This window comes from Vulpes vulpes, chromosome 3, assembly GCF_048418805.1.
Source record: "Vulpes vulpes isolate BD-2025 chromosome 3, VulVul3, whole genome shotgun sequence".
NCBI classification, from domain to species: Eukaryota; Metazoa; Chordata; class Mammalia; order Carnivora; family Canidae; genus Vulpes; species Vulpes vulpes.
Window position 1 is genome coordinate 135983880 of NC_132782.1, and position 15796 is coordinate 135999675.

At 37.3% G+C, this 15796-nt stretch overlaps 1 protein-coding gene across 2 annotated transcripts in view; it reads right to left on the reverse strand.

Annotated features, from left to right (window-relative positions):
• Positions 1–428: 428 nt before the first annotated feature.
• The window catches only part of HS2ST1 (heparan sulfate 2-O-sulfotransferase 1), a 178271-nt gene continuing 162903 nt past the window's right edge, over positions 429–15796 (reverse strand). The window contains exons 5-7 of one of the 2 annotated variants that reach the window (XM_026004827.2): positions 7268–7365; positions 5814–5971; positions 429–4441 (exon numbers count right to left, since the gene is read on the reverse strand). In XM_026004827.2, coding sequence (XP_025860612.1) covers positions 4215–4441; positions 5814–5971; positions 7268–7365 — 483 coding nt within the window. In that variant the 3' untranslated portion in view covers positions 429–4214. Of the gene's footprint in view, positions 4445–5813; positions 5972–7267; positions 7366–15796 lie in introns of both variants that reach the window. The other variant, XM_026004826.2, reaches the window with a different exon arrangement.

Here is a 15796-nt window from a genome sequence, read left to right on the forward strand (position 1 = left end):
GAAATCAGAAAGCTCGCTCCACTCCAGAGGAGCTGAATTGGCAGTGCATTTGAAACAGGGTTGCTTTTCCCTCAAAAGGCTGCCTGAGCAGCAGTCTAGTTGGCGAGGTATAGCAATTCCGCAGAGGGTAAAAAGATGCAAAAATCTCACAGCAATTGCCCTGCTTCCTCTCAGAGTAAACAGCACTAATTTAGGAAGAGGCAAATTTTCAAAGCATAAAGTCGAAGCACCTGGGCCTCTTACAGACAAACTTCATAAAAGGTTACAGTACCGTACAGCCTGGTACTTCTCCTAATAAAGCCTTCTAGGACCATGGGTGTGTTGGAGAATAATCAGTGGGAAAACCTAGATAGATGGCTTACGCAGATGTTCTCTATGTGGAATTTGAATATAAATTAAAAGACCAGCTATGCACTTGGGAACCAGCCTTTAAATTCTCTAGCGCTTTTAAGAATTTTTATTTCATTTTATTAGAAAAAGAGAATCATTGTCTACAAACTATTTTCTTTCTAACTATGCAAATACAATGAGCAAATCATCTGCAATATCAAAATACTGTTTGTAAATCACTGATGGCACTAACAATTTTAGGAATTTCCAACAGGACATATATTGAGAAAGAACAACAAGAGATTTCAAATTATAGGCATTAACTGAATTTTAAGAATAGAAAATAAAATTTAAAGTTTAAAAGTAAGTTTAAGTTCTCTGATTTTCAATTTAAACCCAATCATTGAGAATTCAAAAGCACCCAATATGTTCAAAGTTGCACAAATGGGTATGGATGATAGAAAAGTAATCCCCATGCAATATTTTAAGTGTTGCTATCAGATATATTTAAGTGATACTTTACAGATTAAAGCTCCGTAAAATCAAAATATATCCTCCCCATCACATTTTAAAACAGTCACAATAATTTATCAACAGTTGCCATTTCACAGCAATTAGAAAACAGGAGTTGATACAAGTTGAACAAAAAAAGTCCTTTTCCCTCTTTTAGGAAATAAACATATGTATATATTTATACACACACACACACACACATACACACATAACATCATCTTTTAAAATTCAGAGTGGTTAATTTGCTTTTGTATTATAAAAAAAAAAAAAAAAGAATTTCCCTATGGTCAAAATACTGAAAAAGCGCAAAGGCTGAAAAAAGAAAACCACATTTGCCACTTTTAAAAAATACATTATTGTCTCAGTGGTCCTATTTTTTTTAATTATTATTATTATAAAGTTAGGTATTACGAGGACTCTGCACTCGTCAGACTCTTAGGACTGTACTGGACCAGATGGAATTAAACCTAACCCTTTCTCCGTCTCAAGGAAGGATACTCCTTAACCAATCTTACTAGATGATAGAATAAATGCCTCTATTCTGAACTGTTAAACTGGGAAAGAAAACATGCCCACCTGGAAGCAATCGAAGTCATAAAAGTTTATGAATCTGGGGTAGAGACTGCCTGAATAAGAAAGCTATTCTTTGGATATAAGTTAGGAGCTTTTGGAAGTATATAAACTCTTTTCGGTCACTAGAATACAGATTTGAAAAATGATTTCTCCATAAATAATGATCTAATACAGGGGTTGGTAAACTACAACCTGTGGTCCCTATCTGGCATGTCACCTGTCTTTGAAATAAAGTATTACTGGAACACAACCATGCTCACTCATTTATGTGTTGTCTGTAGCTGCTTTTGTGTTAAAATGACAGAGTTGAGTAGTTTTGACAGAGACTGTATAGACTGCAAAGCCTAGAACAGTTACCCTCTGGACCTTTACAGGAAAAGTCTACTGCACTCATGACGTAGGGCACTGCATGCCACTCTAGTTTCCTAAGAGTTAATGCACCTTAAGATTTTAGCATGTGCTCCAAGAATAACCTGCATCTTGGGGAGTTCCTTAGCAGATTAAATGTCAAACACCCACCTGTGAAGTGGTGCTTTCCTTTTGGGCAAGGGAATAATTTGTATAAATTTCCCATAAATATCCGTAAAAGTTAATAAATACACAAAAAAAGCAGAAAGCCAGATAAGGAAACTATATGCCTGTCAACGTTCTCTTAATGTTGTCTAATTGCTGGGAGAAAAGGGTGCTAAATGATTCTGGAAACTTCCTTTTTAGCTTTTCTTTATATTTGTTTATGGATTGATAAGTAGTGCTCCCTCCACCCCCCTACCATTAATAACCTTTACAGCAGCTTGCCTAAAATGTTTACTTGCCTAGTTTGGTGAGGCCTTGTTCAGAAACAGTATTTATTTAAACTAAACACAGTAAAGATTAAATTTTTTAGGAAATGTTTCTGAAATTCTTCACCTCTGTTACTCTATGAAGGGTAAGACGGTACAGGGAAATTAAACTCTGCGATACATACCTTGACAACCCAGAGGTATAAAATAGCTACCATTTCTCAATGGTGATGTAAAATAAAAACAGACAAATCTCCCAAATTTGAAGAGTACATTTTCCCCTGCCCTGAGTCAGCTAACGAAGTGTTTTTCAAGAACTCAAACCTCCTGAACTCAAGCAGCTGTTCATGAATCTTTAAGAGTTCACAGGTGTTTCATATTTCCAAAGTTGTTGAAACAGGGAAGATACAACGTGGAAGATATTTATCAAACATAAATTTATATCAAGATTAACCACTTTTCCAACCAGCTTAGAAGTGGACTTTTCCCTTTCTTTGTCCCAAAAACAAACAAACAAAAAAAATGAACGTTATGGAACCATACGTGAAAGATGTTTCCATCATCCCTTACTTTTCTAGAGCGCATTAACAGTTTTCAAAGTGCCTTCACGTGCCGTCTTGTTTATTCCTCACAACACCCCTGTGAGGTAGGTACAGCAGGTATTAGTCTCCTCATTTCAAGATGAGGAAATTGAGGCAAAGAGAGGTTAAGTGACTTGCCCAAGATCACACAGCTGAAAAGTGGCAGAGCCGGGACCAGAAATCAAATTTTCTGACTCCTTGGCCAGTACTCTTTCCACTCTGACTACTGCCCCCAATTATGAATAATGTACTGTGTATCAAAATTGAAAGGTTACTGAAGTTCATTTCAGTGATGTCTTAACAGTAAAGTTAAACAAGAACTACAAGAACAGTAGGTCTGATGATTTTACTTGAAATAATAAAACTGGTGCAAAACCACTTTTACCTAATTACTTATAACCTTTTGGTCCAAATACATAAAATATGCAATATTTACAGCATTTTCCTTTCTTTCTTTTTTTTTTTTGTAAATGCAATGCTTTAAAACACATTATAAAGCACCTTAGTAAAAATAGTCTACAAGTAAAAGTACAGAAGTAGGGAAATCCTACCCATACCACAGCTCACTAATGAGTCATAATATGGAGTCACCAATATGTCAGTTTACCGCTCTACAAATAACCCATGGAGGAACGAATACTAAACTTACTTTTTTGATATTAATGTGTGGAAGCCTTAACTAAAATTCCAGAAAGTGTCAACATTCTTTGAAGTGTCTTCCCAGTCTTAGAGACAGGGGAGACAGGAAGGAGAAATACTGCTCTCTTTTAAAATTGGTTTTTAACACTAATGATCAGGTTTGGTTTTTTTTTTTTTTTTAAGAATATTCAAACAACCTACATAAATATGGGCAATTCCAACTATAGCAGAAACATTCTTAGCAAACAGTATCAAACATTCCAATAAATTTCATGAGACATGATTCACAGAACAAAGCACACACTGCCAAACAGTTAGTAACACTATTCAGTAGAGGTGTATAACCCAAACCTCCAGGTGAAGGTGGAAGGAGCAAATGGATTCATCTTCATTCATGGTTAGGTGAAAAAAACAAAAAGCTTTATCAAAAAGAGAATACCAGAACTTTTTTTGAAATTGTATTTAGCCTCCAATGAGACCTGCTATGTGTTTATTTTTGGTGATGTGTAGGCTTTTTCCAGGCAGGAAATTATAACTCCCACCAAAATTTAACTGGGGGGTGGGGGGAGAAAAAGGAAAAAAGAAAGAAAGAAAAAAAGAAAAAAAGGCAGAAACTTAAACCTCTTAGGCCACTGAAACTTACCAGCCAGTATCCACTTCCTCCGTGTTACTGCCCCCTAATGTGGCTCAATACACATGGTCTTACACACAGATCCCCAACCCGACTTGTGGAGCTGAGTACTAAGGTGAAGACAGGGTCAAGGTTTTAGTTCAAGAACCTAACAGTCACACCTGGCACTCAGTTCGATTTCGGGTAAATCTTTTCATAGAAAAAGTTTTGTGCAAGGATGTAGAGGTCTCCGTCTTTTTCCCGTACAGCGTGGGCTCTGATGAACTGGAACTGCTCTAGCGCAAATTCATAGAACTCATTCTCCATTTTCCAAATGTCAGATTGCTGTAGTTTTGCAATGGTTTGTTTAGTTGGGAGTTTCTTCTCTGTGGTTTTCCTAAGATGAGATTTCTTTCCTACTTACAAAAGAAAAAAAGAAAAGGTGAATAATTCTGAGAACACACAAAAAAGTGATGCTTCTTTATGTGGAGAGATGGATTGAGTTGATGTGGCACACTGAAGGCCATTAACAACTGTTTTTGCATTAATATCATTCAGGCAAAATTGGTACCCTAATCATACTAGAAGTGTCATTTAAAAAAAAAAAGATTTATTTATTTTGAGAGAGAGAGAGAGAGAGAGTAAGTGAGCATGGGGGGGGGGGGGGAAGAGTGCAGAGGGAGAGAATCTTTCAAGTAGGCTCCCTGCTGAGTGAGGAGCCCAACTTGTGGCTCAAGTCCCAGGACGCATGAGATCATGACCTGAGCCAAAACCAAGAGTCAAACACTCAACCGATTGAGCCACCCAAGCACCCCTAAAACTGTGATTTATTCCTTTATAGTGTAAATCCTTAACCTGTTAAAGACTTAATGAGGGATGTCTGGGTGGCTCAGTGGTTGAGTGTGTCTGCGTTTGGTCATGATCCCGGGGTCCTGGGATCGAGTCCCACATTGGGCTCCCTGCAAGAAGCCTGCTTCTTTCTCTGCCTATGTCTCTGCCTCTCTCTGTGTGTCTCTCATGAATAAATAAATACAATCTTAAAAAAAAAAAAATGAGATGCCAAATAATAAAAGTAAGGATTACCACTCAGTAAAGTGTAGGCTGTCACCTTTCATGTTATACTGTTCTAATCTCAAATTCTTGGTGCTCTGACTAGTTTAATTTTTCAGTATGATAGAATCTCTACTTTCAAACTTAATACTAATTTACCATAACCTGTTAGAACGTAGGGCATATGCATACTCTAGGAAGAGTTACTATATTGTATCTTACCAAAGAACGGGGGGAAAATCCACATTAGATTGGACCAGAGCCCTGTCACTTCCAGATATGTCATACAGTCGAGGCTGCTGAAGCACACTTCACCAGGACAGACACAGCACATGCTGATTATCATGGGTGGGACTCAGTCTCACCATCCCATCCTTACTCTAAACAGCATTAGGCAGGACTCAGGTGCAATATGGTCATAATGTTTGGTGTCTGGCATTAGCTAATATTACACATTTCTAACTAAGGCTGGTTCTGCAGATCATATCTTTCCACTATCCCTACAATACCTTCTAACTATCATGTTTATTTGCTCAAAAAATATGTAATGAACACCAGCTGTGTGCCAGGCACTGTTTTGTATTGAAAATGGTTAAGAAAAAACAGGCAATATACCTTCTTTACTGCAGTTATTTCTCGTGCTTTGAGTTACTCAAGAAACATCAAATCCCACATTTTTCAGGTTCCAAACAAACAAAGTTAAAGACAGCTTTAACAAGAAACCCATCCTTTATATACCTGTACGGTAGAGTTCTGTAGCACCCCTGAAGAACCGGGGCAAAGCTGCCTCCAGCAACATGATAAAATCTTCAAGTTCTTCAGTAACTCCCACCAGAAAGTATTCATTAATTAGGTTATACTTGGCTTGATCCATAGCCCACCTGCTTCCCACATTCCTAAAACCAAAGAAAAGGAATTAAAAACCTAGCTGTGAAATCTACTAAGTATTTTTGATGCCTCTGACACTATATACTATGGAGAAAATAAGCACATGTCCATCCAAAATCTTAATGCCCTTTTATTAATGTCTTTGGTGGGAGGGGAGTAAATTACTTGATTTCGAAGGTCCTTCCCAGTTCTATGAATCTATGAAACATACTAAAGAAGTTCAATTAAAATCACTTCACTAACGTCCAAAGAGCAGTACCCTTTTATTGCTCTAAGGCGGGGATTGGCAAACTTTTTCCTGTTAAGTGCCAGAGAGTAAATATCTTAGGTTTTGCAGGCCATATGTTCTTGGTTACAAATATTTAACATTGCTCTTGCAGCATGAATACAGTCATAGACAAGAAGTAAATAAATGGAGATGGCTGTGTTCCAATAAAACTTTATTTATAAAAAACAGGTGATCGGCCAAATTTGGTCTCCAGGTTGTAATTTGCCAATCCCTGTTCTAAGGAAATGATTAAAAATTGAGATGTTCTTCCTATGATTCCAATTCTTTTTATGGTGTTATTATGATCTGATATAGTCTACTGAGTAGGACCTTACAGTTCACAATGATCTAATAACATGTTTCATATAATAAGGTAAAGAATTAAGGGATTCCTTGCATTTCTCATCATGGTTTTAAGGAAGAGATACTAACTTTGAATGCGTTCCTCTTTCTGCTTTTTCCATTAAAATGATTAGAACAAATAAATATATATAAACATGTACTGTTTTTTAAAAACTGAAAACTCTGCACATTCAGAGGAAATAAACTCTTCCTTAAAGATAAAATTTATTTTCCACCTCACGTTTATTAGCAGACTAAACCATAACCTTGGCTTTTCTCAAGGTAAAAAAAATCAGTTAACAGTAAAACCAGGTGAATAATGTACTCACTAAGCCTTTTCTTGATCTAAAATGAATGGCTAAAACAATAAGCTTAGGAGAAAATGAGGTTTATGAAATGACCCCTGGCCTCTAATTAAGAGCTCTGCTGGAATATAGCAAAACATGGTAATACCAAAAACAATAAATTAAAAACCAGCATCTGTGAAAACACTGCAAGGATATGATGTATGAAGAATCTTTTCTATGCACTTAAAGGTAACTATAAAACTAGATATTTAATTACATGCTATTTTTAATCCGGTCTTTCACTAAATGCCCTACATCTAGCCCTTGACTAGTATGTTCACACTTGCGATATACAAAATACAGAGATAATAAAGAAGATTATCAATTTAAGCTAACTATGTCCCTACCAGCATTCCGAGCTGTGGCCACAGAAGAATGGGATTTGAAGCCAGAGCTTCTCCGGAGCACAGTCTGAGCCGCCTTCAGCTACACACTCATCAAAGGTCTAGAACAGACACAAAGCAACATAGGTGAGCCATAAATGGAGGTCTTAGTTATCAAATACCTTAAAAGGGTAAGTTATGAAATACACAGGCAGCAGCGGGTGGGATGAGCTAGTGAATGAAATAGGTGGGTTATAAAAACATACTTCAGATATTAAGGAAAGTTAAGCAAATTTTTCTCCTATCTTTGTTTAATGCCAATGTATATAGGAGTTTGGGGGGGGCTTGTTTTGCTTTGTTTACTGTATGAGTTAAATCCTCCCCTCCCTCAGGTAATAATTTGTCCTTGAGAATAAGTACTAGTTCATGTTGAACTTGTGTATTTGCATTTTCTAGCCCCCCTACAAGGGAAATTAAATAAAAACAAGGCTAAAGATTCTCTATGTGAAATCATTTGAAAAGAATATAAAGGAGGATTACATTTAAGTCTTCTCCCCTTTTCTCATTAAAACAAACAAAAATTCATTGTACAAAGCAGAAATGACTTCAGATATTGATGATTTGTATACCCTCCTGGCCAGGGCATCTGACTGAATTATTTAAAAGGGAAAGAGACTCACAGGTTATCAAACTAAAATTAATCAGCTTCACTTCCTCAGGTACTTACTGTTTGTCACAGGCATTTTCACAGTAGGCACTACCTATTTGAAATGATACTGAGATCCCAGAGAACAAACTTGGGAGCTCTAGTTGTCGTTGTGAGACTTTTACAAATGCCACCTGTTAATTCTGAGAAGAAAAAGTATGAAAGAATAGAAAGAGCATGAGAGCTGAGTCAAGCCTCTTGAGTTTCTGGAACCAGGTTTGACCTTATAAGTGTCTTTAAGGACTCCAAACATCAGTTCTCTGAGAATAGAGCCAAGAAATCCTTACAGCTGGTGTCGGGTGGCACTAGACTGGAATGATTCTCTTTATCCTGGCAACATTCAAAAGACAACAGCAGACCACAGTTCAAAATTTGCCCATTGGTTTTACAGATGATTTTCTCCATGATATAGCAAAAAGGTCAATGACTTGGGTTTGAATCCTGAACCCAGAAAATGTAAGTTTTGCATTTGTTTCCTTATGTAAAAAAAGGAGGACACGATCTTACTTTGAGGAAGAAATAAGGGGCAGCCAGGGTGGCTCAGCGGTTTAGCGCTGCCTTCAGCCCAGGACAGGATCCTGGAGACCCAGGATGGAGTTCCACGTCTGGCTCCCTGCGTGGAGCCTGCTTCTCCCTCTGCCTATGTCTCTGCTTCTCTCTTTTTCTGTCTCATGAATAAATAAAGTCTTAAAAAAAAAAAAAAAGCAAGGAAGAAATAAAATCATGGATGCAAAAGAATCTACCACAGTGACTGTTCATTGTAAGCATTAGATAAATGGAATGTGTCTGTCTGTGCCTGTCTCTCTCCCTGCCTTGCCTCCCTCATAGTCAAATACAATGTCTTATTGGTTCTTGTTCTCCCTGACCTAGATAGCATTTGACCATCTCTCGTTTCTGAAAATCTCTTGGTCTCTCTACCCCTAAAGGCTTCTTGTCTATGTCTTTGGCCACTCCCCTTTCTGGCTTTGTTGGTTCTCTGTACCTTTCTGAATGCACTATCATCATCTTCTTTGAAGGCACGTCCTTCCATCAGGTATGGAAATTCATCTCAGTGATCTTCTCTTTTCCCACTCCCTTCTTAACTTATTCACACTTCTTACTTCCTTGGCTTCATTTATCATTTCTAGGCACAAGACTTCTACAACTGTACCTCCAGATCAATCACTTCTCATCTTCTAATACTTAGTGTGCATTTTCATTTAACTTTCCAATATTACTTCATACTCAATACTCCTGGCAACTGCAAGGACATTTCTAAATCTTTCTTCTACAGACTACATTTAAGTCTTCTCCCCTTTTCTCATTAAAACAAACAAAAATTCATTGTACAAAGAAGAAATGACCTCAGATATTGATGATTTGTATACCCTCCTGACATCATTGAGGTAATGTCTTTCTTTTTTTTAAATGTTTATTTATTTATTTATTCATGAGACACACACACACACACACAGAGAGAGAGAGAGAGAGAGAGAGAGAGAGAGAGAGAGAGAGAGAGAGAAGATAAGGGCAGAAGCACAGGCAGAGGGAGAAGCAGGCTCCATGCAGGAAGCCTGACATGGGACTCGATCCCGGGTCTCCAGGATCAGGTCCTGGGCTGAAGGTGGCACTAAACTGCTGAGCCACCCAGGTAATGTCTTTCTAATCCATCTCTTCTTTTTTCAATCTTGGTCCTCTCAGGGTCCTTCAATGCCGTGTCTCCATTGTTACAATCATTTTCTAATGGGCTCCCTTCACTCCTTCCCTCAATTCCTTCACCCTGCTCTGTACAGTTACCAGATTAGTCTAAGGAGTCACTTCTAACATTCTCTACTCAGAAACCTTCAATGCTTTCCAATGTCTCAACAAAAAAAAATCCAAATTTTTTATCCTGGCTTTAAGAAATGCTTTATACTCTGACCTTGAAATGCTAGTCTAGCCTTATCTCTATGTGTAACTTCCACGTTTGCCAGATTAGCCTGTTTTACTGTTTCTCAAGTATGTGATATGTAACTTAAATCTATATACCTTTGCTGACTACATTTTCTTCCTCTAAAAGCGCCTTCCTTCTATCAATCTAGTTTACATGAAGACTATCTTTCCAATGATTCTGGCCCAAAGTTACTCTTATTTTCTTTGGACTTGTACAAATTAATTGTATACTACCTTCTAATAGCCAGCTCATAGGTTCCAGTTATGTGTATCTATCTATACACCTTTATCTGAAGAACTTGCTTCATGTACTTTTTTTTTTAATGTGTATTATATTCTCACCCAACTACAATGAAAACTTCTTTGAGGGATCATGCAGTATGCATTTGTGTCCTCCACAGCATACAATCTATTGCTGTACAAATTGTCTGCAGAGTTGGTAGTTGTAAACGACTGGAAAGGTACTTCAGCGATTTACGGAATATTAAAGGCACAGTTCTAGTGAAGATGAAGATAGGACAGGAACATTTTCTCGTGAAGCATTCTGACAGTCCTTAGAGTTCTCTCAAATTCTCTTAGGTTCTCTCTGTAGCTAGCTAGATACACATACACAATTACACACACACACACACACACACACATACATACATACACACATGAAATGAAAACAACTGAGTTTACTTTTAAGACTCAATAAACCCCATTTCAGTGGCCATAACATTATTTCTGAATTTTATGACATGGTCTGACTTAGATGTGCTGGCCTAAGTCACTTTCTAAAAAGTCGTTTTATTATCATTTATGCCAACTTGTAGCTCATAAAAATAAAACAACCGATGTATGTATCTATCTCAACCATGTTCCAATTTCCAAGAAATCTTTGGCTCAATGAACTGAGTGATGATATATTGGAAGGTTTCTGATTCCATGCCTATCCAATTTAAAAAAGATCCTAGATCATAGTGAGGTGCCTCTGAAGCTCAGAAGAAGCGCTCTGCTTCTTTACACCTCCATCTGATTAGAGTTCCTGATAGAAAATAAATGAATTATTAAGGTGATTGTGGGTGAATGCACAATCTCTACCACCATTTTGTGTGTGTAAGACACTGAAAAGATTTTCCTTAAATATAAGAAACTAGGGTTTTAAAATGCTGCAGTATTCAAAGTTTCCATAGAGTTACTCTATGGACAACTTTGGGAATTCAAAGATTCACTATTGGAATAAAAACTAATGAATAGGGACACCTGGGTGGCTCAGCCGTTGAGCGTCTGCCTTCGGCTCAGGGTGTGATCCTGGGATCCGGGATCAAGTACCGCATCAGGCTCCCTGTGAGGAGCCTGCTTTTTCCTCTACCTGTGTTTCTTCCTGTCTCTCACTGTGTCGCTCATGAATAAATAAATAAATCTTTAAAAAACAAAAAAAATAGATAAAAAATAAAAACTAATGAATATGCATGAATTAAATTCTCTAGTTAGCTCCTAATTCCTGTGCTCTTCAAGTATTTTAGTATTGTAGATAAAACAATGTGTAGTTAATCTTCAAGTCTATTTCTGGCCAGTAGTTTTAAATTTGCTAGCCCACTCTGGCAGTCTACAAAATTCATTCTTCATCCTTCCGGAGTCATATAGTTTTAGCCTCTCTTGCAGTTCTTGTCAGTGGACTGAAGGCAGAAGTGATATGAGCAGGCCCTGGGTCATTTGGTTAAAAGGAAACTGCTTGCCCTCTACTTCCTTCCTTCGCACAGGCTGGAATGCAGATGTGGTGATGACCCAAATCCAACCAAGCACATAATGACAACTTCCTAAAGAAGAGCAGAGTAACAACACAGTAGGAAACTAGGTCCCTGAATAACAGTATGGAGCAAAGTTGCTCTAAGAGCCTAGGCCCCTCACTTTTAGGCTTTCAAGTATGATAAAAAATAATCTTATTTGGGCACATGGGTGGCTCAGTTGGTTAAACATCCGGCTTCAGCTCAGGTCATGATCTCAGGGTCCTGGGATGGAGCCCCATGTGGAGTCCTACAACCTGAAGTCTGGAGCCCGTCCCCAGGGCTCCATGCTCAGCAGGAAGTCTACTTCTCCCTCTCTCTCTCCTTCTGCCCTTCCCCTCACTCATGCTTGCTTGCTCTCTCTCTCTCTCTCAAATAAATAAAATCTTTAAAAAAATGAAAATAATCTTAAATTACTTGGGTTTCTTTTAGAAGGCTAGCATCTACTTTAATTCACCAAATACTTTATTAGACAATAGAAAAATAGAAAAATAAATTGGGTTTTGCTTCTTTTATCATTTGGGAGAGGAATTTTGCTCCCATCAACTAAAAGAAACAATCCAAATATGGCCAAGTAGCAAGAAGACATGGAGAAAACAAAAGACCATGAAAAATCAAAATTTGGTGAATGTACACAAGTGTGCCAGATCTTAGCATAACAGAAGTTCTCTCATTTCTACATAAGTATTTGATGAATTAAGTAAACCAAGTATTTCCCAGTGAGAGAAACCAAATTAAGACATCTCAATTCCATCTTTACCACATACACCTTGATGATTCAGTCCACTAAGATTTTAATCAAGATGAGCTGCTGCACGGACTTCCCAACACTGACCTCACTCAGCACCTGGGCTTCTGTACTCCTAAGGCTCAAGACTGTCACTCAAATGCATGGTCATCAGAATTTTCCCGCTTATTTCCAAATTCTATTAGCCTTCTCCTACACATTTTGGTCATATTTCAGAAATAGGATTTTCTCTACATAAATATTTTTCTCTTTTAAATTGAAGTCCTTAAAATAACAGAGCAAAAACAAATGAAAGCACTCCAGACTCTCTTTCTCTCCCACAAAACCCAGTTCAGTACACCACAGAAACAAAAAATTATGATCAGTTCTCTCACTTAAAAACCATCTATTTTTAGAAAGAACAATTCAATATGAGCAAGATACAGATGTTTTTAAAAGCATGAAATATCAAAATGTTCTTTAGACTATTTAGATTATTAGTTTAGATATTTAATTCCTAAAGCTGAAGTTTAAGAAAATTAATCAAAATTCGATGCTTGATAGTGATGGCAATTATATTTACACTCAAATCCTTTTCTGCAAATGATCTTACTTCACACTTTATATAAAAAACTGAGGCTAAGAGTAAGCTCCCCCAATTTCCTGCTTAGACAAAAGCTTATCTGCATTTCTAGCCCCCTGCTGCCCTCATCTTTAAAGAGGTAATTCTTTCTCCTATCTTTGAATACCATCCTCACCCCCTTCTGAGACCCTGCTCCATCAATTTTTCTCTAGTCTCTTGTATCAGCCATCACCCTTGCTCTCTTTAGATATATAATATGCCCAAGTGTCTGTCATCTTAAAGAAATATTCCTGATGCTTTTTGTTCCTTCTAAAGCCAAACTTCTATCTCAAGAGTGCTCTTTTCTCTGGGTCTTAACTTCATTTTTCAGTTACTCCTCCACCCTTTGGATTCTACTTTTCTTCTTCTTTTTTAAAGATTTTATTTATTTCCTTGATAGAGAGAGAACAAGCAGGAGTGGCAGGCAGAGGGAGAGGAAAAAGCAGGCTCCCTACTGAGGACATCTTGTCTTTGAAGACAAAGACGAAGATGAAGATGAAGATGCAGGGCCCATCCCAGGACGGCGGGATCATAACCCGAGCTTAGTCTTAGTTAGGCAGACACCTAACTGACTGAGCCACCCAGGCATGCCCCTGGATTCTACTTATATTACTTTCTCAAAAGCCCTAATGACCTCCTCATTGACAAATCTAAGGTACAGTATTAAATCCTCAATTCACTAAACCCTTTGCAACTGAAATTATTTTCCTATCCATTTGGACTCATTGGGTCTATCTTCTGATTCCCTGACCTTAATCTCCTTGCCATGCTCCTCTTTCTCTGCCTACTCCTTAAATGCTAGCACGACCCAGAGCTACACATTTGCTCCCTTTCTTTTTCTTCTTCTTCCTTTTTTATTTGGACCTTTTTTTTCCCCCCATATTCTAGGTCTTCTAAGTGCAGTTTCATTAACTCCCTTGTTTCAACTCCCTTCCCACCTAATACTGATGACTCCCAAATCTATAATTTAGTTGCTTGAGATACAAATACAATTTTTGGAGGATACCTAAACTGACTTGTACATGACTAAAAATAATATTCGATTTGAACTCATCATCTCTTTCTTCAACTCCATGATAACTGACTCTTCTGTTTGTTCTCTTTTGGTAAAAGGAAATACCTATGGTCCCATCAGATACCTGAGAAGAAGAAAAGTCAAGGCTGACTCTAGGTTGTTCACCTTTTACTGAGACAAAGAATACTAGTCTATATGTATGAAGCTTTCAAATAAATATGAGCTATAACAAATTATATTGCTTTCAACATATAAAGTACTTGCTATGCAAACAATAATTTTTTAAATGCCTTTGTGAGACAGAATTGTAAAAGTCATGTTCCATAAACAAAGCACGGTCAGGGGATTGTGAATTGTTAAGAACTGTACAGGTAGTATTTTGTAAGTTAATGACTGAATTGGCTAGCACTAAGTATAGATTTCTTCTAATCTCATTACTATCTTTTATAAACTAATATATGTTTTTGGGTAGAATATTCTAAATTCACTGTATACTTAATAGTTGTCAATAAATCTAGTTAATTTAGAATAAGAAAAAAAAGAATACAAATTGGGGTAGAAACTGTGATCCCTGGGACTAGTGAGTACTTAAACATAAACTGATTCTCCTTTAGATTGTTATTTTGAGCACTTAACTATTTACTCTTAGAAATATGACTCCCTCCCACTTGGTGTTAACAAAATAATAGTTAATTTAAAAAATGTTAAAAAAATAAAAAATGTTGGGATGCCTGGGTGGCTCAGTAGTTAAAGCATCTGACTTTGGCCCAGGGCATGATCCTGGAGTTCTGGATTGAGTCCCACATCAGGCTCCTTGCATGGAGCCTGCTTTTCCCTCTGCCTGTGTCTCTACCTCTCTCTCTCTCTCTCTCTCTCTCTGTGTGTCTCTCATGAATAAATAAATAAAATCTTTAAAAAAAGTTTAATAATCTATAGGGCAGTTCAAAGCTGAAATATTTATAATATTTAGACAATGTGAGTGATGACTATTACAGGCACAGTTAATATTACTTAGAAGCTATACGAAGGCTCACATTGAAAGAAGGACTGAGAGACAAACTATGGATTCAAACTTGGATATTTGGTAGATTATTTTCTCAAAATGAATGAAGTGCACCTGCCACTTGGCAGAAAACAACTGACAGTATTAGTAGCCCAGTGGTTCCCAAATGAAGCTGTTTTGACCCAGCAGATAACACCTGGCAATGTCAAGAGACATTTTGGTGCTTACAACTAGAGAGCGTAGAGAGGATGCTATTAGTTTGAGGTCAGAATCACTGGTTAACTTCCTATGTGTATAGGCAGCCCCTTACAACAAGTAGTTGTTTGGCCCAAAACAACAATAGCGTAGAGGCCAAGAAATCCTGTGGCAGGTGATGACAAAAGTTAAGCTTTCAAGCAAAAAAAAATAAAATTTTGGAAAACCTGATCTGTCACCACAGGTTTGATAGTTTCCCAATATTTAAAGACTTCTCTGATGAGATCTGTGGCAACATTAATGAATGTGAATTTCTGATATTGTACACAAAAATGTGTCAACATTTGGAAGGTCCACCTAATTTAGTGTATGAATGTTTCCAGTGACCAATGCATGATGTTATACAATTATGCTCAGTTGAAAAATCCATTGAAAATATAAAATATATCAAAGGATTTTAATGTAGCAGAGCATAAAAAGTTCACTACTGTGGTTTCAGATTCCATACTTCAACAACTTTAAGAAGCTACTACTTGTCAAGTTTTAGTGTAATATTAAAGAAAAAACATCCACAATCTTCTAAAAAGGCTATTAAAATCCTACCT